Source organism: Lingula anatina, chromosome 6, assembly GCF_051362555.1.
Source record: "Lingula anatina isolate TDL-2025a chromosome 6, LinAna3.0, whole genome shotgun sequence".
In the NCBI taxonomy this organism is placed as follows: Eukaryota; Metazoa; Brachiopoda; class Lingulata; order Lingulida; family Lingulidae; genus Lingula; species Lingula anatina.
The window spans coordinates 4,278,667-4,305,753 of record NC_141772.1 but is presented as its reverse complement, the minus strand read 5'-3'; the positions used below and the strand labels follow the sequence as shown (position 1 = coordinate 4,305,753).

The following is a 27,087-nucleotide window of genomic DNA, read 5'->3' as shown; positions in this document are numbered from 1 at the left end:
GAATATCACACACAAAAATATGGCCCATTTATGAATTAAAAGAATCAATTACTTTCAGGGAAATTAAGGATTCAGTAACTTTTGCAAAAATAATCTAATTGTGCTGACTTTCAAAGGGAATATCTTTTTACTAAAACAACCCAGTTGAAAAAAGCCAGACGATAAAATTTTTAATTCAAAATACAAAAGTTTAGTTTGGAAGTTACGAATAAGGTGAAGAGATTTTGGGCAGCATTGACAACTGCATTGTGACACAATGGTCTCAATGCATGCAGCCACATACAGTGTTTGTATATGAAAAATATTTAACAAAAGTGCCTGATATTTTTACCAAACGGTTTTATTAAAGAACAAAATATTATTCTGGAATGGAAATGTAGAAAAAAATTGTAACTGTATTTGAGAGACATTTCTACTCCATACTACTCTGTACTACTTCTGCACAGTAAACACAGAAAATAATGTTAAATGTAACACAAATTTAACAAATAAAACTTAAACCAGTACAATTCCAATAAAGGATTCCTTGTTAGATAGTGCATAAAAAAAGAAACAAATGAAATGGGATCAGACATGTCAGTAAATATTTATTATTATATTCAGAATAATTAGTCTATTAAATTATAAATTTAAATGCTAAGGTTATAATTTTCAATACAGGCAATAATCTATTACACATTCAATGTAATTTCTCAAGACAATAATAAGTGAGATTATCCTATAAATGCAGCCTTGATTGACCAAATCTTATACAACCTATAATCTGTATTTTTTCCTAAATCGTCGTGGTAAAATGGAATGGAGGAGACATCTAAATCATCCAAACATCAATACTAAAATATAAATACCAAATTCTTCTTGAAGGAAAAAAATGTTAAATCCTAAAATGCATGTTATTCCAACAGTTTTGTAATACATAACTGCTTTTTGTAAGAATAAATTGATATTCAATTTTATTTAAAAAGTAAAAACTGAGCATTTGGTATATAATGAAAATAAATCCTATCAGTTTCTTCTGAAGTTGCATAATGTTGCAAATTAACTTCCACAACCCACAAATTAGCTGAATTACATGACTTAGTTTTTATGCATCACTAACGAAGATGACCACAAACACCAATTTTCCCCTCCATAATTGTCTGAATTTATCTATTTTATAAACATTTTATCCAAAACAAGATTGAAATGGTGAGAAATAAGCACAAACGGACAAATGTTTATCACTTGCTCTTATCACCTGGGCATACCCTCTTGGTTATGATCACAAAACCCCATCTTTACCAATAATAACTGAAATTCAAAAAATTTCCCCAGCAGGGAAGGTTTATTAACCCAACTTTCACAACAGTAATGAACAAAAATAACAGTAACCTTAACAAATTCTTAAACCAACAGTTCTAAATCACATAAAATGCTGAAAATGAACTTTTTCTCCTAATATATATATATATATATATATATATATATATATATATATATATATATATATATATATATATATATATATATATATATATATTTAAACTCACTCATCACTCCACCCTTGCTTCATGTACTAGAGGTGTTAAGATCAGATCTCTACATAGATGATGCTGAAAATGTTGGCACATTTAACTGTAGTCGGTGGGTCAATACAGGAACAGAGAATGCAAAACATAAATAAATGATTACGAGAAGTACACCGAAACCTGTAACCATTGCTGAATTTACAGGACTTTCAAATTAAAAAAAAAAATCCAGCATCTTTCTACAGTTTCATATATATTTTTTTTATTTTAAGTAACATCTCCATCCCTGCACTTTTGTCCTTGGTACAATCCTGTTAGGCAAACTATGGCATTTTGGGTATTTTCTGCTGACTAGTGCTGCCATCTGGTGACATCCCAGTCTCCAGTAAATCACTGTCTGTGCAATACATGGGGCCAGAAGGTCTCAAGGAGGTCAAAGTTCACAGCAGGTTCTCCTAAAGGTCAACTATGACAGTGCCCATCTTTTACCAGGAAGTCATTCTCTTTAACAATTCTTCCCTTCTCTGCTGTCTCTCACTTTATTTGACGTCTCCCTCTCCTGTCACCAAAGTTTCATTCCTTTTAATTTCATGGTGAAACCCCTAGTTTCCCTGTCATCAAAGTGTCATTCCTTCCCACTTCATGGTGACACCTCTGGCCCGCCTCTCTTCCTCAAAGGACCAGCCCATGTTCTGAAGCTCTCGTCTTTTTCCCTTGCTCTCCATCAGCAGCTTGCCACCCAGGACCTCACTGGAAGAGCAACTTGGGGCATGAGGTCATCTAGACTAGCAGTATTCATTACATTTATTCATAATCAAACATTAACTGCTTTTCAAAGTGTTCATTCATAAGAAATCAGAATTTTTGACCAAACAAATAATTATACCATATTTTTTAGTTAGAAAATTGACTACTTCACAGATAATTGACAGAAACTGTCAAACAGGGCCAGAGAATTACTGTAAGTGCCCTTTTGGTGTACAACAAATATCTTTCAGGAATGAAAGGATTCTTACTGCTTCTCCAGAGTGCCATTCCTGTCCCTGTCCAACTCACCAAGGAGTATGTCCAGTTGATTCTGGAAAAATAAAAAAATAAAAAGGTCCTCAGCGTTAATTCTCTGCCTGTGTGCAAATTGTGTACAACATGGGATGAATTGAGGACAACGAAATAACATACTACGTAGAACAAGGCAGCAAAGCTGTCAAATGTACAGACAAAAAGCAGGAAATAACTATGCACAAAATAGGCTACTGTTAATTCTGATGCAAAAGTACATTATGTTAAACTGCAAATTCAACATCAAATTTTAATTATGCTCAACAGGTAATACCAATTGAAGTAAAAGGTGTAACAAGCATAAGGCTTCAGGCCCATGGCAGTTCAAGTTCACACTTTGAAAATGTATAACTTCCAGAAAAAGAAGCCAATTAGACTGCTTTTCCAACTCAGGCTGCATTTTAGTCCTGTATTTCTTTTCTGAACGTTTGGCAATCATCAGTAACTAGTCCGGTTGCTTAGGGCAAAAAAATGGCCAAATCGTGACACAGCGGATAAAAGCACCAAATTTTGCATGTGGGTACCTTTTGACATACTAAATCAAATTAGAGCCGTAGCCCACGGAAAAAATTTACCGTTTGGCCAAAAAATCCAAAATGGCCGCCAATTTGTGAAATTTTGTAGAAATATATACATATCTATGTTGATTTTTATCAAATTAAGTATTTTCTCAATGTTTTCCACATCCTTATTACCCATATTATGCATATGTGTCAGATAACAAACTAGTGTCCTTGGACTTATTGAAAAATCCAAGATGGCCGCCATATGACATAGGAATACTAGAACATGTACAAGGTACAAGGGTTTTCAACTAACTAATGCCAACTAGGAAGATGCATTGCCCACTATCTAATTAGTTTTGTTTCTTATTACACAAATAATATATTTGTGGTGAGTAACTGACCTTTATTCACAGGAAATTCGAGAAAAATCCAAGATGGCCCCCATATCAAAGGAATACTAGTATACACATAGGGCTTCTTCTGCCATGGAGATATAATATTAATTGATAAATTAGGTTTCTTTCTGAGTATTTTCCACATCTTTTTAATTTACATAATACATATGTGATGAGAATGTTATGTGTATCCTTTTTGAAAACAAAACAAAACAAAACAAAATGGCTGCCATTAGCCATAGAAGGTGGGGTTCAGTTAATACCTGCTAGAGATAGGCTTACAAATAAAATGAAGCTGAATTCAGTTGTTATTCTGTTTTTTTTTTTAGTATTATTATCCCATGATACATATCTGCTAAGTAATTAATGTCCATATTTTATCATTTTGGGGAAATCCAAGATGGCCTTCTTTTCCCCATAGGAAAACTGGTGCATTAGATTTTATAGGCACTTCTAAGGCAAATGAGGGTAATCATGATGTTTTTTCAAAATACTGAAGGGTATACACTTGTTACCCACCAGATAGATATCTAAAAGTCCAAAAGGAACGTGGGAAATACCGAGAAACAAAATTCATTTTATATTGAACCCAATGTCTCTCTGGCAGTAGCTGAATGTACTATTCTTGGGTTTTCTCCGAATAATACTCAAGGATACATACACTTTCAAAACACACAGAGTCTTTCATAAGGATAAATAGGATATGAAAAACATTTAAAAACGACCCAAAGTTAACTACATTTAAATCGTACTCAGTGTATCTCTAGCATTATTTGATTATGTGTTCGAATATTCTAATGACAAAAGACAGACATCTTGAATTTTTTCAGAATACCCAAAGATACACACATGCTATACTACAGACCAGGTATACATCATAGGGGTAATAATAAATGGAATGAAAATCATGAATTATTTTTAAAACAAACCCATGGAAATGTAATTGTATAATGAACCATATGCCTCTCTAGCAGCAATTGAAACCCACCTAGTATTCCTATGTTAAATTGTAGGTATCTTTTTCTCAGAATATCCAAGAATGCACACTTTTTAAGGATGGGCAAAACTTGATAAGCAAACACAAATTCACCCTGGTAGTAGATGAAAAGCCATGGATGTGCAGTTGTAATTCCAGTAGTATTCCTATGGCCAGTGACGGCCATCTTGGGTTTTCTCAAAATGATCAAATATGCACATTTATTACCTGCTAGATATGTATCACAGTGTAATAATAATAATGTGTTAAACACTAAAAAAATAAACTGAATTTGATAGTGAATTAGTTGGCATTAGTTCCAACCCTTTGTAATACTAGAAGTATTCCTATTACATATGACGGCCATCTTGGATTTTCTTCAAATGCTCAAGAATACTGTTAGTTACTCACCACATACATATTGTGTGGGTAGAAAGGATGTGGAAAACACTCAGAAACCAGCTTAATTTGATAGTGAAAAACTAATCTTTCCAGTTGCCATTAGTTGAATCCCCCGTTTACTAGAACTCCTGTGGCACATGGCAGCCATCTTGGATTTTCCAAAATGCCCAAGAACATTTCGTAGTTACTCACCACAAACATATTATGTGGGTAACAAAGATCTGAGAAACAGACTTAATTTGATAGTGGACAACGTATCGTTCTAGCTGGTAATAGTTGTGCACTAGTATTCCTATGGCTGTTTCTATGGCAAATGACAGCCATCTTGGATTTTTTCAAAAAGTCCAAGGGAACTTGTTTGCTATCTGACATATATGAATAAAATGGTCAATAAGGGTGTGGAAAACTCTGAGAAAATAATTTATTTGATAAAAATCAACATAGGTATGTACATAATTCTAAAGATTTCAATAAATTGGCGGCCATTTTGGATTTTTTGGCCAAACGGTAAATTTTTTCCGTGGGCTACGGCTCTAATTTGATTTAGAATGTCAAAAGGTACCCACATGCAAAATTTGGTGCTTTTATCCGCCGTGTCACGATTTTTTCCTTAAGCCACCGGACTATAACATGGTTTTCCCATAATGGTCATCATGGCAGCAGCACCCAAAATTGTGTTTTCCTCTATTCTGATGCAATATTACATAGTGGTTAACAGCATAATGACCATCAATTTTTAATAATAAAATATACATATCATGGATTTTCAGAAAATGTGACTAGCATGGGTCTTCAAGCCCATGGAACTTCAAAGTCACACCTTGAAAATGCCAATATGTGAAAAATTAAATTTTCACAAAAAACTGTTTAATTGCCAGAAAGAATTACCAAACAGACTGCATTGCCTACTGAAGCTGTATTTTAGTCCCATGTTTCTTTCCTGTAAGTTTGAGAACAGTAAGTGACATGATTTTTCTTAAATGGTAATCATGGGAGCAAAGCCCAAAATATTTTTTTCCAAATTTTGATGCAATATTACATAACGTTTAACAGCATAATGACCATCAATTTTTAATAATAAAATATTCGTATTATGGATATTCAGAAAATGTGACTAGCAAATGTCTTCAGGCCCATGGAACTTCAAAGTCACAACTTGAAAATGCCAAAATGTTAACAAGACAGCACTGTTCTGAAATGTTTTTTTATCCATTTTTAACACTTTTTTAACATAAAACAAAATTAACAGTTTACTGCCATTTTTATATGATCAACTAAGAAAATTGATGAGATGTGAAAAATATCAATAAAACGGTGTCAAATGTCCAATTTCCTCCATTCTGAGTTTCTGAACATAGTGAATGATTGAATCTTACAAACTGTAATGATATGAGTTTATTTCCATTTTTGAAACTTTATTACACAATACACGATAACAAGTTTACCATCATTTTTACAAAATCAACTAACAATGTTGTAAAGATGCAGGAAATGTCAAACAAACACTTTTACATATCTTATTAATTAAATAATGAAACTGTTAACATGCCTAAAAATTGAATCTGAGGAAATGTGAAACAAGACAGCACTATTCTGAAATGGGTTTATTTCCATTTTTAACACTTTTTTTAACATAAAACAAAATTAACAGTTTACTGCCATTTTTATATGATCAACTAAGAAAATTGATGAGATGTGAAAAATATCAATAGAACAGTGTCAAATGTCCAATTTCCTCCATTCTGAGTTTCTGAACATAGTGAATGATTGAATCTTACAAACTGCAATGATATGAGTTTATTTCCATTTTTGACACCTTATTACACAATACACGATTACAAGTTTACCATCATTTTTACATAATCAACTAACAATGTTGTAAAGATGCAGGAAATGTCAAACAAACACTTTTACGTATCTTATTAATTAAATAATGAGACTGTTAACATGCCTTAGAATTGAATCTGAGGAAATGTGAAAAAACAGCATAACTTATAAAATAATGGTCCGATTATGCTGATTTTCGAACTTGACCTGCGTTTTAGTAAGATTGATTACTCCTGTGAGTTTCATGACAACAGGCCTATGGGTTTTCCTTGAAATGTGTTAACAGTGTTGCATATATGCTGAAAAGTGAAAAAACAGCATAACTACTAAAATAGTGGCCCGATCATGCCGATTTTCGAACTTGATCTGCGTTTTAGTAAGATTGATTACTCCTGTGAGTTTCATGACAACAGGCCTATCAGTTTTCCTTGAAATGTGTTAACAGTGTTGCATATATGCTGAAAAGTGAAAAAACAGCATAAATTCTACAATAATGGCCCGATCATGCTGATTTTCGAACTTGACCTGTGTTTTATGAATATTCATCAGCTCTGTAAATATAAAGCCAAAAAGTAAAACTGTCTTCCACTTATGGTGTTAACGCTGAAAGTGCACGGCGACGGCGACGGCGACATGATCGGCGACGACAGACGCAGGTGATGGCAATATGTACAGACACATCTGTGTCTGTACATAAAAATATATTTAAAACATTTAAAACAAGACGAAAAATAACAACTGTAACAAATGCATCAGCAGCAAAAAAAAAAAAAAAAAAAAAAGAAAAAAAGATTGGGTCCAACCAAATTGTGTCCAAAATAGGTTTTGTAAAACTACATACTGTTAATTCACAAAATGGCAAAATTATAAGGTAACTATTTTTCTCTGAACAACTTTTAACACAATGCTCTAGTTAATTTGGACAAGATAACTTCTGCATCACTGCCGAACTACAAAATGGCCAAATTCAGCGATAATTCATCACTTTTCTGGGTCTCTACAGCTGTTACCCCATCCTCACATTAGTTAGTCTGAGTCCCGCTTCCTTGAGTCCGTACTTCATTTCGTCCACAGTGATGTCTCCACTCTTGTCCTTGTCAAACTGCAGGAACAGGTCCTCCATGCCCATCTCGTTCTCCTTGATGAAACGATCAAACACTGTCAGGACGGTGTCTGCCATCTGATGAGGAACAAAAGTTCATAAATAACTAGATAAATAAATAAATGAAATTTTAAAAATGGAATCTGCTTTTAAAGATCATGCAAGCATTCCATGAAATATTTGATTTTAAAAAATTTTAATCCTGTAATATTTTGACCATTATGGTAACCAAACATTGGAAATATGACTTTGAATTTTTTTTTCTTCCTTGCAATTTTTCAACAATTTTTTTAAAAATTTCAATGCTATATCTGATGATATTGTACATATTGTACATGTAATTAGCATGCCAGTGGCACATTTGCTTACAATAAACTCTTAACCTTAATAAGCTATATTTGATATAAAAAAAAAAAAAAAAAAAAAAAAAACGGTTTCCAACTCTGAAAGACCAGATCTGGCTCTCCTACCATGGACCTCCCATAACCTCCTATCCCAGAATGCATTATGATAATGTCTCTGGACTCTTCAAGTTCCTTGATCTTGAGGTAGATATTTGGGGAGAGCGTAATGTCCTGGATCAAAAGAAAACAATGTAGATGCATTGCATGCATTTTGGACTAGGGACAAGCATAAAACATAATTTTATACTGGGATTATATCTAAAATGAGTGTCATGATTGGGAAATTGAAAATAAGAGATGCCGACCAAAGTTAGAAATGTTAAATCTGATATATTTCCTCTCTGCACTTTCTAAGAATAAATCCAATTGCCAAATGAAAATTTGAAACTTCATTTTTTTAAAACTTGGATGTTTGTTTGTCTGGAAATCAAGAGTTGTTATTCAATACAGAACATCAAAACTTTCAAATACCACAACACAAACAAATAGGATTTTCCATGTTGGAGCTAAAAAAAAAAATTTCCAAAGAAACATAACCCAAACAAAAGTAATCAGTTCACTTACCCTGCATCCCTGAAGCCAAGCACAAGCAGAGGGAAGAGTGGAAGACACACAGAAGAAAGCACATGTGAAAATATACAAGAGAAAGTTAGTACAGAAATCAATTACAAAACGAGCCAAGCCTGACTTCTCATGCAATGTCCCTCTCCATATTAGCTGTTAGTACACACGTGTCCCTGACACCAAGAAAAGTAAAAGATATAATCAGAGAGCTGTGCCTTTTAATATTGTGCTAACACACTATGTTCTAACACAATGTAATTAGTTATGTATACTCAAAAGTAGTAGAGATTATTTTTATCAATACAGATTGTATTAGATTTCATTGCTATGTGCAAAAAACTCAGTGTAAAAACATTTCTACATATATTTCTACAAACATCATACTTAATTCCTTTGCATTTTCAAGATTAAAACTACATTGTGGGAGGCAGGTTAGTAATAAAATAGCTATACATTTCTATCGTTTTAAGTAAGATATATTGCTTGGATTTGTTAGAAGACTGGACAAGAAAAAAGATTGGCAAAACTGTACAGATATAAAAGCACAGAGTTCACTGATAAATAAAAATATATGAAACATTGTTTTTGTCTTTGTGTTTTTCTAGTTGAATATCGTGAGCTTGATGGAGTACTTGTGCTGCTCTGTACTGTCTTCCTTATAGTGGTAAAGTTGGGCAAAACTGTTCCTAGAGATCAACACGGAGCTCACAAATAAATCAAAATATTGATTATTAAAAATCTTGAACAATAAACTCAAGTGCTTGTTATCTTGCTCTGTACTGTCTTCTCTACTGTGGTATGATATGCAATCTATTACTTTAATGTGTATTGAAATATTGTTTTACCTCCAACCCCAGGAGTTTAATCTTAGGGTTGCTGCTCACTGCCTTCACTATGTATTCCAACCCTTGCTCTCCTATATGGTTCATGTTGAGCTACAAAAAATAATGTACTTACTATACATTTTTAGTTATCTGCATACTTTCATCACTCTCTGTCAGTTTTTCAATGCTTCCCAAAAACTTAAGGTGAAAACATCCATTTTATATTAATCCATTTGTTTTTTCTGACAGACAACAAACATTTCAGATATCATCATATTTCTTCAAATTACTTACATATGTCAACTGAAGATGGAAGAAATGACAGAAAAAAATCAATAACCAGAAAGCCTGTATTTCACTTACCATCAGTGTTTCAATCCCTGTATTCTTTGCAAGTCCTAGACCAAATTTTTGAGCTGCTTGAGCATTCAATCTATTATTACTGAAATATATAAATGAAAACAGTTTAAGTAAAACAATACCAAAAAGTAGATCAAAATATTAATATAGATGTAACTGATAAAAAACAATTATTATGAATTATTTTTTAAAAGCACTATATATTATTTTATTGAGTTTGTTGACATTAAACCACATTTCATTATATAAATTTTAATCAAATAATCTGATTTCAGATGACTATATGCATGTGCTAATTAATCACCCTGACCTTCATTGCCCTCTTCAAGGTCAAGCAATGAAATAGTACCCAAAATCTTATACCCTGTCCTTGGTCGACCCTGAACAACCATCTCAGAGTAAAAGGTTGAGCAGTACTGGTAGAGCATGACAGAAAGCAAGGTGTCTACAGCCCAGTGATGACCTTCAGTGACCATGTGAGGATCAAGGACATATGATAATCTCTTACCTAAGATCTAGCACCCTGAGTCTGGTATTGACCTTGAGTGACCTCATCAGGTCAAGGTCATATGACAATCTTTTGCCTAAGATCTAGCACCCTGAGTCTGGTATTGACCTTGAATGACCTTCTCAGGTCAAGGTCATATGATAATCTCTTACCTAAGATCTAGCACCCTGAGTCTGATATTGAACTTGAATGACCTCATCAGGTCAAGGTCATATGATAATCTCTTACCTAAGATCTAGCACCCTAAGTCTGGTATTGACCTTGAATGACCTCATCAGGTCAAGGTCATATGATAATCTCTTACCTAAGATCTAGCACCCTGAGTCTGGTATTGACCTTGAGAGACCTCATCAGGTCAAGGTCATATGATAATCTCTTACCTAAGATCTAGCACCCTGAGTCTGGTATTGACCTTGAGAGACCTCATCAGGTCAAGGTCATATGATAATCTCTTACCTAAGATCTAGCACCCTGAGTCTGGTATTGACCTTGAGAGACCTCATCAGGGCAAAGCAGCCATGGTAGGCAAAGCCATTCCAAGAAAGGTCCAAAATCTCAATTGTGTTGTTTACCTACAATATATGTTCTCTTTAAATAAACACTGATATTGTAAAGTTATACTGGATAAACTATACAGTATATCTAAGAAAAGTGTGCATTTTTGGAATCATTACTAAGAACGCATTCAGAACAACAGACTTACAGATCAGTGGATCAAAAATGGCAATCCACTAAAAAGCTTGCTGCTTAATTCCCAATAAGACACTGAATAGATTCCCTATGGGAATTACACGACAGGCATTCCAGTGGGTCGACCATATTTGACCCGCAGATCTGTTAGCCTGCTTTTCTGAATGCACAGTAAGTTTAAATCAAATAATCAAATAATATCACTTTTCAAGTTAATATGCCTCATAACTCGGCACCTTACAAAATGCTCGCAATCACATCTGATGGAACAGTTCTTTTAAAATTTATATTAGCCAGAATTCATATGAACAATACTTAACTTAAATCATTCCTGAACTCAAACCAATTTACCAGACCCAAAGTGTCCAATGCAGCATTTATTGAAATACTTCAGATCCATTTTTTTTTCAAAACTTTCATCATTTATGTTATTTAGTGCCTGGTATCTAAGTGTACCTTTAAACAATTAGCCAGTGCCACTGCCCCTTTCCTGCATATGGAGTTCCAGCTAAGGTCCAGGTCAATCACGCTTTCATTCACCGTCTGCAATCAAGACATTATGACTGAGCCCTGCATGAAGTCTATTTTCAGATATGTTTAGAGGCAGAAATGTTAATTTTAGAGGTTTAGATCCTTGTCTGCAAGCACATCATAACAGTTAAAGAGTCTTAAGTTTATATTTTAATTATAACAATAAAATTTCTCATCAGGTTATATAATGTACAACACATCAAAGATGAAAAAGTATTTAGAAATTTAAGAAGGAGTAGAAGAAAATGGTATTAGTGATAAAGAAAATGAGAAGCAGTGTGAAGGCAAAAAAGTCATAATTAAGTGGCAAGAAGACCCAAACTTACCAGTCCAGAGGCTAAATGAACACCACCAACTTCACCAATCTCATTATGGCTAAGATCCAAGGAGGTGAGAGATTCGTTATTCTTCAGGGCTTCTCCTAAAAGTTTGGCACATGCATCAGTGAGGTGGTTTTCTGGAAATAAAAAAAAATATATCCTCATATTTCAAATTTCAAAAAGTGTAGAATGTGCAAATCTTTGTTTCATAAAATAAAAGTAACTGACTTTTTGACTCCATGGGGACTCGCGCTGAATGCAATCAGATTAACAGATTAACAAGCCTCTTTCAGGTGTTGAGTACAATTCATAAAAGCTGGGGATTGTAAAAGGACATTGGACACAAGAGGAGACATGATGATTTTTGAATCTGGTTGCATTCAGCGAGAGTCCCCGCGGAGTTAGTTTTGCACGCACCCAAAAGTAACATTGGAACTTCCAGCAGCCCAATGTGATCTCAACCCCAATGAACAATCTGGCTGTCAAGATGAATGAGTATTAAATAACAGTTAAGTCTATTTCTATTATGTTCTTTTATCAGCCTAACCCTTTGCCTACCTTTCAGGACAAGTGTTTTCAGTGTAGTATTAATCTGCAGCATGTCAGCAAATGCCCGGCAGCCTCTCAGCCCTATGAAGTTCTCCGAGACATTCTGATATGTAAAATGTTTGAAATCATTTAAGCTGAAAGTCATAATGAACTGAATATTGCAACATCTCATATGTTTTTACTGAAACACATTAAGCTGTTGTATGTTTTTTCTTTTTTCAAAAGAAAATTTAAAGTTTTTAAATGGAATTGTATTTCTGTTATTCAGTAAAATAGGCAGTAAATGGAGTTATGGTTTCATTAATTGCAAACATATTCTTTGCAGACTGCATATACTTATTTCCCAAGGACATGTTACATCATCTTTTTGGTAGTAATATTAATATCTCTGCTACAAAATTGCATTCTTATGCAAAGTGAACATGCAAAGAATGGATGTATCTGAGCATGCAACTAATGCCACAGGAAAAAATGAATGTTGCATCTAAATCTGTCACTGATGACCAGTCATACACGACTGACAAGCCATCATGATAATTACAATGAACAAAGTGTGTGTGTGTGTGTGTTTGAGAGAGAGAGAGAGAGAGAGAGAGAGAGTGAGAGAGAGTGTACGTCACAAGAATCATCTTACCATCTGTACAATAAAGTGATTTTCTTCCAGCATCTTGGCCAGTGCCATCCCTCCCAATCCCTCCAGATAGTTGTCTGTCAGGTCCACCATCTCTGTCACCGTGTTCACCTGGAATTAGAACAAAAATTGTTTAAAACTTTTTTCTCCACTGACCCTTCAGAAAAAAGAGCTTGGTGGCCTTACATCTCAAGTGTCGGAAGGTTGCTTAAAAACAGAAAACAGAAAACTGTGAAGTGAAACAATCATATTTTCCAATTTACAAAAAAGTCTTAAAAATACATTTTCAATTTGGATACATAATACTTAACAGCATAATCACCATCAAATTTTTAATGATGTGGACATTAAGGACTGCAGGCCACAGTGTGTCTGTACATAAACCCTCAATGAAGTGTCTTTTTACCTTGAAAGCTGCTGCCAAGGGTTTGGTGGCAGGTCCTCCCAGGTAATGGTGACACATCTTGAGGTGACGCTCTCCCAAGTTCTTGACTATATAAGAAACAGGAACGACACCTGAAACAGTTCAGCTCATTTTAATGGCAAGCATAAAACCTACTTGGATAATAATGAAGACAAGAGTAACATACTTGATTTTGAGTACCAGTAGTATGGAAAAAGTAGGAAGACCTATGACCTTATGACCAGTGATGTAGGGGGCTACTTAAGGTTAAAAAAAAAAAAAAAAGAGAAAAAATTTTATTTTCACTTTTAACAGAACAAAAATCATGTCTGCAGTAATAATGATTTAAAAGCATGATACAGAATTTATGAAAATATTTTAATTCTGAGGGTTTTTTTTTTTTTTTACACAAAAAGAATACTACCTGTCTGTTTACATTTTTCTTCATATGTTCTCTTGCCAGTGGAATCTTCTTTTTCCTTTGCTGAAAAAGGCCAAAATGGCAAAATAAACAGCAACCATTCATCTGTTCCTTGGGACACTCCAGGGAAAAATTTATCATAAGTATTTAACATTGGATATTTGTGTTCTGTTAGAATTTTAATGTTCACCTTCTCATTCAATTTTTCCATCAAAGGAAAAAAATGAGCCCTCTGATACATAAACAAGTTCAATTTGCTCTATTCTGCGCATCTTATTTAAAATTAGTTATACAAAATATTTTTCATACTTGAAATTATCTAGCATTTTTGGCACAGGTACAAATCAATTGATTCTTCGTCAAACCAGATGCTAAGTGACAAGGATGTATCAACATATTTATAACCATTTTCTTTTAAGAGATTAACTGCCCTTGACTACTAGGGAAAACTGTAAAATGACAGGATTCGTGACTGTCAGATGCTAAATTGCTGTTAAAATGACTTTCATCACACAATGTCCCCTTCATCCATTCACCCAAGGGTGCTTCAATACAAATGACATAATGCCACTAATGCAGGCACTTATGGCACACACACAGTGGACACTGCACTCTTAATGGGCAGCTACTAATACACTGACCAAGAGTGACCACTCCTACTTAAACAATTGATGCAAGACTTTTACACAGGCAGCAAAATCAAGGAGTGGTCTTGAAATGGGCCTATTATTGTTACAGTAATGACCATGACCACTTTAGGTAATTTCACTCATTTTAAACACTGCTGAATTATGCATTTTTTCTTTGAATACAGCTTTTTGGTTTGAAATGTCCAAAAGATATAAGTTATAATTACCTGAAGCAGGTTGGGTACAAGTCAGAAAGCAAATCTTTTTGTAACAAAAAAATGCACAATTTTGAGGCTTAAATAAAATATAACCACTTATTAATTTATATCAGCTTTTGAAAAAATTTGTTTATACTCAGTCAATTAACTGCCATATACCGTGTACTTTACACAGTGGCCATGACAAAATTCAATAGGCAGCTGCTTACTGAGCTGACATGCACCCACTTATCAAACGGTCACTACCACATTAAATGTACAATATATGTTATTTGTTCAAAGGCTGACATCACACCCTTTTAGTTACAATTATAGGCCATTTATTCATCCTCAAGTGTCTGCCACTGTTCCTTACCCTTTTTACCTTTTATTTTGCAATATTTAAAGCAATTTAATTCATGGACAATAAAAAGAGGAGCCTTAAATTAAAATACACCTCTTTAATTCCAATTCCTCAACAGTAACAACAAATCTGTAGGTAATCTACTAATATCTGAGATTATGGTTCTTCTTATCCCCATCATGTGTATTCTTTCATAAAATTGCTTAAATCTGAGAGAAAGAGAGAGAATTCATATTTAAAGCTAAATCATATCTACTCACGTTTTGGAACTTTTGCATCCTCAAGATCTGTGTCGTATTCATCAGACTCCTGAGGAGGCCCTTCCAGCCATGCCTCGAAAGCTTCCCTGTACAATGTACTGGGTGTCTGGGGGCGCTCCTCAGAGCCAAACGACGCTCCGAGCATGTCGTCTGCCGTCTCTTCTTCCACTCCATCCTCTGTCACTAGCTGTCTGTCTAGTATTGCCTTGGGGAGGATACCTTCTTCTGAAAGTAAAATGCAATGCTAAATTGCTGAAATGCAATTTTTACTCAAAAAATTTCTGGTGACACATTCAAGATTTTGTACCAATTTCTCACCTTGAAAAAAATTGTGATAAGTCAACAGCTTCAAAAGGTTCAGTTTTACTAATAAAAGTTTTAGTAAACAAAATATATCTCACTGTGACAGTAAAATTTCAAATTTCAAATAATTAAAAGAAAGAAGAGAATTTTTTTGTCTGACTTCAATCAGTATCAAAGTGTTAGCAGAAGCTAGGTTTCCAGAAAACAAAAAAATAGGTATATTTCTATTTTGTATGGAGCAACATTTTTTTCTCACACTCAATCCCTTTGATCACCTAGTTCTGTTAGTAATCTGGAAAACCAGGTAGCCACATCCATCAAAAAGCTGTCATCAGCCATGACAAGTTAAAATCAAACACGTGTTCTTCTCAGTGCATGAAACCCAATATCTCAGTGTTTGGATCCACATCAGAACAACTTAGTAAGAAATGTTTGTAACTGGTACTTTGATTTTTTTTCTCAAAGAAACTAAAAATTTTTTATATAATTTTGACCACTCATATTTTCTCTTATATACTTTTTTTTCTTACAGTAACTGGTTCAATTCTTATATAAGGAGTGAAAGAGAAAACACCCATACATTAAGAGGAGGGAAAAGAAAATGCTTAAAAAGTAAACAATAACCTCACTCCTTTTTGAATTTCCACTTTTTGTAAACATTTTATACAATAATAAGCATATTTTTTTATCCCTTATTCAAAATAAGCAGAATTTCTAAAAAAAAAAAAATTTTTTTTCAAGCTCAGAGATTATAATGGTATTATGGACAGGTGTTCTTATCATAACATGCAGACTAGGTATCATCATTATGAATTTTAATAACTGTCAACACAAACCATTCACACTGCTTTAAAAAAATTTTGGTCAAATCAGAACAGAAAAAATTTTCAAAATGAGAACCAAAACAATATTACTATTATATTGACTACTTTTCATCTTTAGAAAAAAGGGCAAAAACTATCCTACCAACAGATTTTGGCCTTCTCTTCCTCTTAGTTTTTGGTCTCCCTGTACTTTTCCTATGGTTCTTTCTTCCATCTGATAAAGTTGGACCAGATAGGCTAGGCCTCCACATCTTTTCTCACTGACTTAACACTACTGTTCCAACACAACGTTGTCGCTAGTGATATACCCCTTAATACTGCCTTTTGGGTAAATTTTGAAAGGTGTGTTCACACAAAGTTAGATCCGAACTGGTTTTGGTTTTAATGTCTTTCCAAGACCATTTATCTTACTTTTCAGGAATCTAGAAAATCTAGAAGTGCGTCTATGCAGACTGATATCTACAGTTAAACCAATCAACAACCAATAAGCTCTTCTGTGCAGTGCACTGGACATTAATTAAAGCAGAAAGGTGCTAATTCAGGCGTTTGGACTGATGCTTTTTCAGATCTTCATGTTTGAACACACGTAAGCACACATATGTCGCAAGTGCTCCATGCCTATCTCCTTTCATACTTCTGTCACACATCTGTTTACTCAGGTTGAAGTATCGTCAGAAGCCCTTAATCTGCTTTGCCACTGCCTTTACCTTACGTATTAGGCCAAAGGCAGTAAAATACCCTCTGTCCCTAGACAGCTAGCAGTGAAATATATGGGGATATTGCAAAACTGCTGTTTACAATTTTATTTTATATACATGCATTAAAATATTCCAAACAAATGAATAAAATCAAAAGAAGTCAATGAAATAGTCTTTAAGGTAGAGATGGTAAACTATTGGTACAGAATGCTCCATTATAATTGCATGTTTCATACCTTTTTCCTTAATACCTAATGTCAACTTGACATTTTCTGTCTCCAAATTTGTCTTCAAGATCTTTCTTTGTCATTCATTAACTTTCAGTGCATGATCTTGCATTTTTGATCTATCTTTTGAATTAATGGCAGAAAATGTTTTTGATTTAAAAGGTAGTACGCTTTACTTTGACACCAAATGGTTTTTCTTTTGTATTTTACTGGCCATTTACATATTTTGCTTCATTTTAGGACCAAGAAAAAAAAAGAGAGAGAGGACAAATCCCTCCTAAAATTTAGAAACAACTAAAAACTTCTGCATCTCCTTCCCCAACTTGATGAAAAACATGCTGCCTTTTTTTTTCAGAGGTCCTCTTTGGGCCTTGGCTCAAGTTTTATAAGGAGTCTTTTGTTATCAATACCCAAATTGTCCCCATTACAATATATGTTTCAAACTCAACCCATGATGTGTTCCCACTGGCATTAAACTAAAACTGATTTAGGTCTGAAACGTGTCACGAGATGTCCAAATAAATTCACCTGCAATACACATATTACATATATTTGATGTGCAATGGTGACCATTAGGCATGGGGGGGGGGGGGGGGGGGGGGGGCAGGGGGCAAATGAGCCATCCTTTACCTGGAAAAGGTCTACTCTACCTGTTTGTTCTAGGTCATTTGTCAAGTTGCATCAACTAAGAAAGAAAAAAGTTTCAATTCTTCAGAAGCCCCCCTCCCTCCCCCTTAAAAACTGCCGACTTCAGGTGTGGAAAATCCAAAAGGCAATTTAGATTCCATAATCCTCAACAGTGACATAAGTTGGCCATTTAGAGACATATCTTAAAGCTGAAACATTTTTCTGTTCAAATCTTTTACAAACAGCTTATAAACGGCATTCTATGAAACCAATCTAGCCTGGGGTCTGTGTACAGTTAATAGGACACAGTGCCTGATTTACACCCAGTAATTGAATTCCACACTATATCCAGTCTCCGCTAACAATGGCCACTTGTGTGCTGTCCACACAAAACTACTGTGTACTGCAAACACTTGTGATTGCACTTTGGCTACAAAACAACTACTTGAGTACATTATGCCCCAGAGGGCCAAAAGGGGGAATGAAACTTTTGTAGCTTTTCTTGTCGCTTTAATAAAAAACATTTCCATTTACTGCAGGTTGATGTGACCTCAGTATTTTCTTTTGCTTTACAGCAGCAGATTTGCCTTGCATGATACTTTATATTTCATACAGTACTGGTACACATGTTATTTATCCTCATGACTTTTCTTTATCTGACATATAGAAAGTTTCACTTTTTCAATTATGATAAACATCCCAGTTTGGCTGATTTCATCTTATCACATACGATACCACTAGCTCTTCAACTGGATGACATGAATGCTACCTTAAGAAAATCTTAAGTAGACTGACAGTGATGCTGCCCCCATGCCCCAAGTGCCTCAATATCAAAAGCTGTCATGCCAATCTCAAGTATCAACAGACTTAATCCCAAATCCAAATGTCTTTCTCAATGACATAACTCAGGTGTGACAGAGGGTCCCTGGAGAACAGCCTGTCGTTCCGAATTTCAATCTCAGTAAAGCATTACATTACCTTGTTTGTATCTGGTGAATCAATTTGTCTGGCAAAATTTTCAGATAAGATACATACTCTTCGGATTAATAAACTCTGCTACTCAGTGTCTTATCACAGAAGGGTTTTTTGGAATCATATTTTGAATGTGTACTGTACTTTTTATAGACCAAACATAATGGAGCTTCACTTCTTTTTTGGTTCACGTGAATACATGTATAATTATTCAAAAGAGAAAGACATTGTCACAATGCCTCTTTAATTATTTTATTTCATTTACCTCCACTTTCATATCTTTTATTGAAGTGACCAAAGTTAAATTAAGTGCACAGATTTCATCACCATTCTTTTAAAAACATAAATGATTGTTGCCTCTCTAACTTGAGAGTTAATTAATAAAACCACTATTTGGATTGTAAAGTGTCACTTATTGTTATGTGAATTGATTTACAGCACTACATATATGTGCTCAACACGTAGGGGAACTCACTTTAATGGTTCTCTCACACCTCCGGCAAAATGTATTGACTTATACTTAGTCTCGATATTGGCCCTGAAAGACTGTTACATAAAATTCCACTGCCTGCCTACGAAAAATGGAGCCAACTTCTGTTAATAAAGCACCGTTCAAATACCACAACAAAACCAATGGTAACAGCTCTGGTGTCAATCTCCATATCAAATAGTGTGAATGGTCTCTGTTGACATTAAGTCAAATAATATTTCTTTAAGATAACATGATACTTGCATATTGACTGACATGGAGTCAGACATTTAGATTGCTCATTTTTGTAGCTTCAGAATTGATGGATCATATTTTAGGCATTGTACCTTAAATATTATCTAAGGCAAAAAACTCAGAACTAAGCGGTAATATGAGTCCATTTTATTAACACACTGCCAAAAGGTACAATCATCATGGGGAAACATAATATCCTCCATTACGGAAACATAAAAAAATATCATTTACTCAACTTTTCATAAATTTAGAATGCCATACAATTTGTGTCAACATATTTAACATGATCACTTCAACTGACACCCACAAGTATGTGTACATAAACTGCTTTGACTTGGTATTAATTTGATTTGGTGAAATAATTCATTTGGCTGAATTTTCTACCCGAAGGGCCGAAATGAAATGGTGGGTGAACATAACCCTGGTAATCAGCCACTGTAAATAACTGGCATCTAGTATACTTAATAGTGGAGATGGCAGAGACAAGAAATCAGGACTGAGGGAGGGGTCGGCTCACTTACCTATAGGCCATGATGGTGGCCTGACATACAGCTCGTGATCTTCTGGCCTTTGAGTCTTAGGTTTATTATCATCTTCTTGCTCTTCATCTTCTTCTTCCTCGTCATCAGCATCAGCACCGGTACCTTGAAAGAAAAAGAAACAAACCATTGGCAAATATCACATCATAAAAGAAAATATTTTGTTCAGTGTATGATAGACTTCCCTTGAGCATCAATACAATATTGGCCATGTTCCCAATCCAATGCTACTGCCATTTTTAGACCAACTTTCAAACAGTGGTTCCTCGATCATTCTGCATTTAGTCTAATTATTTACCATCTCACACCAAAAAGTTTTTTTAATGTTATCTTGATTTTGATATCTAGCTCATCTTAAAGACATAAAAACTCATGTTATTTGTTCAATGACAAAATCACTTATTCAACACAAAAATACACTCGACTACTTTACCTTTCAGCTCCGTGACTGACCATGCCTGCGGACTGGCACTCTTCCTCCTTGCAGAGGCTTCCCCTTTGGATTTGGCACTATGGTTGATGGAAAAAAAAAAAGAATAAGAAGTTGATAATTTGTGGTAATGAAAATTATCATAATTTTTTTAACTCAAAAAGTTGTTTCTATGATTAAAAAAAGGCTTGAAGAAGCAGCTCTTCTGCCTGCGCTTTGCTTTACTGTAAAGATGGCACAAAAAATTAATTTTTTAATTTTGATAATAAATCACAAACTCCAAGACAAATGTTCTCTAGACAAGTTTTTTTTTAATGACATGCCTGTCCATTATGTTGAAACGTTTTAAGGATCATACCCATACTGCCAATGTAGCACAGAACAAATTTTTTTATGAAAAAAAATCTGGGCGCAGTTTTGCCATTACTCTAATACCAGTACCTGGGAATACTACTCCTTAGTTTGCCATAGCTGCTTTTGGCTCGTTGTTGGTGCTGTCCTCTCTGGGATTTGTATCCACCAGGTGTCGCTGTGATGGGACGGATAAGGATATCCGGTAGAGGATCCCCAACATTGTATCTTTGGTCTACATAACTACTGCTACTGCCTATGCCTACGAAGAATTTTAACCACGATGAAATACAGATACAATATTTTAAATCATCACAATGAATCATGGTCATAAAATATATATATATCTAATTGTATCCATACTTTTTTCACATTTAAAGTTGGAATTTAAAAAAATACAAACATATCTGAAAAATCTGAGTGCTAAAAAAAAAAAAAAAATCCATGTATTGGCCAATTTATTTTCAATGTAAATGTTTATTTAAAAATGGGGCATATCTTTAGTGTTTTTCACAAGACCCTTAAAAATATTTACAAACTGTAAAACATTTCTGTGCAGCATCATTTCAGACTACTACACTCCTGTTCAAAGTGCAACAACTTTTGTTTTGAAAAATGTAATGTTTACCCTAGTTACAGTTTTATAAACAGAAACTACTGTTTCCAAACATTTTATTTTAGTCTTACACAATTCACTCTTTAATTGCTGGTTGGCTTTTGCTACATTTACTTCATTTTGGGATATTTAAAAGTGTTGTTAACTCTTAAAATTTAGCCTGAAAAAAATATTAAGTCAAAACCACTGCCTAATCAAAATCTTTTTTTAAATCAGTAACAAAACTTGAAGTAGTTTTTCCCCCATTTAGAGTAATTCTTTTTTAACTTATGAAAAAAGCAAGTTTCAACATCATGTACTAATGTCTACAATACTGCTTACTTTTACGATAAATAAAAAACATATAGCCAATAACATGCACATAAATGGTTAAAGTAGAAAATTATATAGTTTATCTTTACACATAATAAAAAAGCCTCAGTCACCTGCTGAAAGTGAACTTTTACTGCTGCTTGCAAGAGAATCCCTACTGTGACTATGTCTTGAGCATCGTTGGTTGTGGTTTAAATCAACTGAGGAATCATCTTTCCCTTGTCTTTTTATCACCTACAAATTGGTAAGGAATAGCAGTAATTTATTAGCAATGGCTTTACAAATGGTAATTATTATTATTATTATTATTATTATTATTATTATTATTATTTTTGACAAACTGGACCGTGTCATTTAAAGTTATTTTTACTGGTCAAATTCCTAAACTCTACTTGAAGGGAGGTTTGAATCTGTTTCCCCAAACTTATTTTTAAAAACAAACCAAGTAACAATTCGAAAACTCAAAACTTTGGACTTTCTGAAAGTTATTTAATCGACCGAGTAACTTCAGTAAGTACAAAGTTTACCACCACCTGTTGCCTCTCGCTCGAATTACAGCACGTTCAAGTTAACAAACACCGAGGAAACATAATCTACTTAAGCGAGTTGATTTGATTACGATAAAATCTCACTCAACGAAAAGGTGTAAAACGCGTGGCAACCAGCTTACCTTTCTCTGATAACTCGATTTTGCTCGCTGCGGTGGACTGCCACTAAACATCGTGAAATCTAACTCATGGCCGAAGTTGTGCAAACTCAAGACAACAGTCGTGCCACGGCCATCTCTAACTAAAAAGCTGTTGTCGCTATTTAGTTCACCTATAGAATAACATAGCCTTTAGTATACAATTGGCAATACAAACAGCAAATCCAATGTCAACAACCCAATGAATGAGGTCTTTGAAACTGGAGCCGCATGCGCTTTACGTCATCATTTTGTGTGCACATTCGCATCAAACAGCGGGGAGCCACTGTAAAAGTAAAAAGTTGACAAATCTTCCGCAGTCTTATAAAAGCCCACCTCTTGCTTATGATATCTATGTCGTTTTCACAGAATTCGTTGAACGTATTTTGGCCCAAATTTTCTGTATACAGTCAAATAAAAGCTATCTTTCTGCCGATGGGTATGCAGGTTGCGGACCCCCTCCCCCTTCTATTTTTCATGAACGTCAATTCATTTTTATTTTATTTTTTGAACACAAAAAAGCACACAAAACAAATTTATTATTTGCATGTAGGCCTACAGCGGGAATGGGAGAAGGACTAGGCCTATCATTCTCATGTTGCTCTGAACATTAAGCACACATTCTCAATATATAGGTCCACATAACATTTTTTAAATTTTAATTATAAAAAGTAAGAGAGCGGAAGAATTGTTTGTCCAAGTGGACCTTTACTAATTTCAGTCTTGCAACTTAAGTCACTAAATAAAAAATTCCGAGATTCATTTGTTCTCACATAAAAAACGTAAACTGACTAAATTTTAAACCTCCGTTAGTTACTGTTGCTATAGCGGCAGCATCTCACATTCTCCAATCGATCCAGTTTATTTTTTACTAAAGTTGAAATTTGCAACTTTTTAGAAAGCGTGTACTAGGACCTATGTTTAATGTCTCAGAGAATCTCTAGTTTGTTGTAAATTGCTGAAAAAATAAGTCGCGGCTATTTTCGCGGTGTCGCCGGGTTTTTAAGTTAAAAAAAAACTTCGTCACCCGTTTTAACAAAGGTCATTATTTTTTGTAATATTTTAGCCATTAGCAAAATCTTTAATCTAGTTACGTCCATGATTAGCTGGACGATATGGTGACAGGGCCCAGTTAAATGTTTAACACGTAAAACGGCAAAATTACAGTCTCTTAAAAAGTAATATGCAAAACGTTCGTTACCAAGAATTGTAAAATATGTACTTGATATTGAGGGCAAAAAGTAGCCTATCAGCAAAATAAATATGCTTCTAATAATACCCCTTAAGGGCAATCTAATTTTTTTAGCATTTATAACGTGAGAATATTATCTATAAAGTTTGTTTGTTATTTTCTAAAACTTTCGTTGCTTAAATCTTCGTTATTGAATAAGAAAACTCATCATACTAGCAAGGCATGAGTTAAAAAGTTTCCCATGATTTACACAAAAAGAATTTTCGTCACAAGAGTTTTAGAAAAGTAGAATACGCAAATAAATCTTTTCACTTTTCTGTTTTCTTCATATGCGCCTATAGGCCTATGTTGAAAATGAGTGTCTGTGATCGTGAATCTTGATAAATTTTTAGCAACATTTTCTAAGGAATGTGATGTAGATTCTTTGTCATGCAAAATGTTACATATTAACACGCCTGGGAGAATAAAGCAGGCATTCCTATTTTTCGTCAAAAATATGCTTAAAAAAATTTTTTTTTTTTTTTTTTTTTTTTTTGGATATCTGGTTTAGAAATTATAAAAAGTTAAAGTCGCATGTCTTTAACTCACTTTATTTTGATACTTTAATGCATTTCAGGTTTTTGAGCTATTTTTGGTACGAAATATTGCTGAAAACGGAAAAAAATTCGATAACCTGTCGCACCTGCAAATGACCAACCTCGACCTTTTTAAGCCATAGGCGTACTTAAATTAACATACTCTTTTTCACTTACGGATTTTCGTTACTATGTCAAGACATTCTCTCTCATTGTCATTCATTATATATATCAATAGTAAGGTTCATTTAACGTTTTTTTTTTTAATTTTACTGAAAGTAAGCGAACGAAAGAATTGTTTGTTTTATTGCAAGTGAAACTTTACTAATATCAGTCTGGTAACTTAAAATATTTTAAAAAATTACTATCTGTTCTAACATAAAAACATAAATGGCCTAATTTTGAAACCTTCGTTACTGTCGCTCGCAGCACCAGCTCACTTTCTCCAATTGATCTATTTTTTTTCACTAAAGTAGAAAATCTGCAACTTTATAGTAAGCGTGTATGATGTTTAACGTCTTAAAAAATGTCTAGTTTATTTTAACTCAATAAATAGCTTGCGGTTATTTTCACAGTGTCACCAGGTTTTTAAGAAATGAAAAATAAATAAACAATTAAAAAACCTTCATTGTCTTCTGGCGCAGGTAATCATTTTATTTTATTGTAATATTTCAATCATTTATAAAATCTTCAATCCAGTTACATCCAGGATTAGCTATAGACCATATGGTGGTAGGGCACAGTTATATGTTTTGCAGGAAACACGACAAAACTGCATTCTCTCAGAAAGTAATTTGCAAAACCTTCGTTACCAGACAGTGTGAAAAAATATACTTGAGGTTGAAGATAAAATGGGTCAGTAAATTAAACGTGCATTTCGATATACCCCTTTAGAGGAGTCGAATTTTTTAGTATTAATAACTTTCAAATATGTATTATCCGAAAGGGTTGTTATTTTTAAAATTTTTGTTACCCAGTGATTTAGTGGGTGTCAGGGGGGTACTGAAACCCCCCCCCCCTTCGATATTTGAAAAATATCACTACAATGGTCCCCTCTTGAAATTAGAATTTTTGAGCGCATTCTCAACGAATTAAGCCAGGCTTTACAAAGCCGGTGACCTAAAAATGGCGGACGTACATGAAAGAAAAACCGCCTAATCATTTAATAGTCTCTCCGCCTCCCCACACGTCGTCCCTGCGGGGTACAGTAATTAAATCTCGGCTCCGTTCGCCATGCGGAAGCTACCTGAGAAATATTAAGTGCGCATGCTCATCAGTTAAACTCGTGGTGAAGAAAGCACGGCGGCTGAAGGCGATCGAAGGAAAAAAGCTCTTCTGTTCTATTATCTTTGAAAACAGAGACGAAAAAGGAATAATTTGGCCCATAGAGCAGCAATGAATCGACTATCTACGGAGATAATATCACCAGAGATATTCACGGAAATATTAATGTTCGGAGCCGAGATTTAATTACTGTACCCCGCAGGGACGACGTGTGGGGAGGCGTGTGAGAGGCGGAGAGACTATTAAAAGATTAGGCGGTTTTTCTTTCATGTACGTCCGCCATTTTTAGGTCACCGGCTTTGTAAAGCCTGGCTTAATTCGTTGAGAATGCGCTCTTTGACTAGCTGATTTATAGGTCTAAGTTCTAAACCGCACCAAATGGTACCGTTCGCCCTCTAGAATGAAAAAAAAAAATCGGGGCTCTTCAGCGGGCCCCGAATCCCCACCCAAGTTGGGGGGGGGGGGGGGGGGGGGCTGAGGGTCGGATTGCATCTGCAGACCCCCCCGTCAAATAATCCTAGCTGGCTCCACCCCTGTTGCCCATAATAGCAAGGCATGAATTTTAAAATTCTCCATGATGTACACAAGAAGCTTAATTTATCACATTCTGTCACAAGAGATTTAGGAAAAGTAGAACTGGCGGATATATCTTAAACTTCCATTTTTCTGTTTTCTTCAAATGGGCCAATAGAGACCTATATTGAGAATGAGTGTCTGTATGACCGTGATTCTTGATAAATTTTTAGCGTCGTTTTTTAGGTAATAGGATATAAATGATTTATCATGCCAAGTTCAGAACATGCATACATGTAGGTCATCAATAACAAGCAGAGCTGCCGGTAGCTGCATTTCATCACAGACGTCCACAAATGGATAGATAGGCCTAAAGGGATTAAACCGAGAGTATAGGCAAATATAAGTTGATGTTTTAATTTTATGTTTGAAACAGATCAATATGATGATATGATACATTTTCCACCATACGTATCAACTGTAATTGGCGCAATCTTATCTTAATGTCTGGTAAAAATACCGAGATTGTTTCTGATGCGTTGAAGAACACGCGCAAGAAGCTGTACATAGGGGCCTATATAGCACTCTAAATAAAATGGTTTTGAAAAAATTTAAACCACTAATATTGAAATAATATTTGACGATCCTAGAGATTTTCATTTACATTTTCAGTAATGCATTTGCAAGTCCTCAGTGTACAGAGTGCACCGCATACTTTAATTCTACTAGTTCAACTGTTTTAACTAAACTCAGAACACCAGCGATAAATTGATGCTGGCAATGGG

General features: G+C 34.5%; 1 protein-coding gene across 1 annotated transcript; it reads right to left on the bottom strand.

The window, feature by feature from the left end:
• Positions 1 to 322: 322 nt before the first annotated feature.
• On the bottom strand, positions 323 to 22,969 carry LOC106180481 (uncharacterized). Its single transcript, XM_087015421.1, has 19 exons — positions 22,724 to 22,969; positions 22,167 to 22,287; positions 21,216 to 21,387; positions 20,778 to 20,854; positions 20,327 to 20,449; positions 15,431 to 15,655; positions 13,984 to 14,043; positions 13,563 to 13,672; positions 13,160 to 13,267; positions 12,535 to 12,628; positions 11,983 to 12,113; positions 11,582 to 11,668; positions 10,892 to 11,007; positions 9,931 to 10,009; positions 9,589 to 9,678; positions 8,246 to 8,350; positions 7,695 to 7,853; positions 2,525 to 2,586; positions 323 to 2,258 (listed from the first exon to the last, which is right to left on the bottom strand). Exons 1-19 carry the CDS (start codon positions 22,772 to 22,774, stop codon positions 2,126 to 2,128), a joined length of 2,103 nt encoding a protein of 700 aa, XP_086871547.1. The 5' UTR covers positions 22,775 to 22,969; the 3' UTR covers positions 323 to 2,125.
• Positions 22,970 to 27,087: the final 4,118 nt, after the last annotated feature.

Excerpts from the sequence above, each read along its gene's own strand:
- LOC106180481 (XM_087015421.1), bottom strand. The coding sequence starts at position 22,774 with ATGTTTAGTGGCAGTCCACCGCAGCGAGCAAAATCGAGTTATCAGAGA. Across the intron at positions 13,268-13,562 it reads CCTTGGCAGCAGCTTTCAAG|GTGAACACGGTGACAGAGAT; the intron begins GTAAAAAGACAC and ends TTCTAATTCCAG. Across the intron at positions 7,854-8,245 it reads GAGGTTATGGGAGGTCCATG|ATGGCAGACACCGTCCTGAC; the intron begins GTAGGAGAGCCA and ends GTTCCTCATCAG.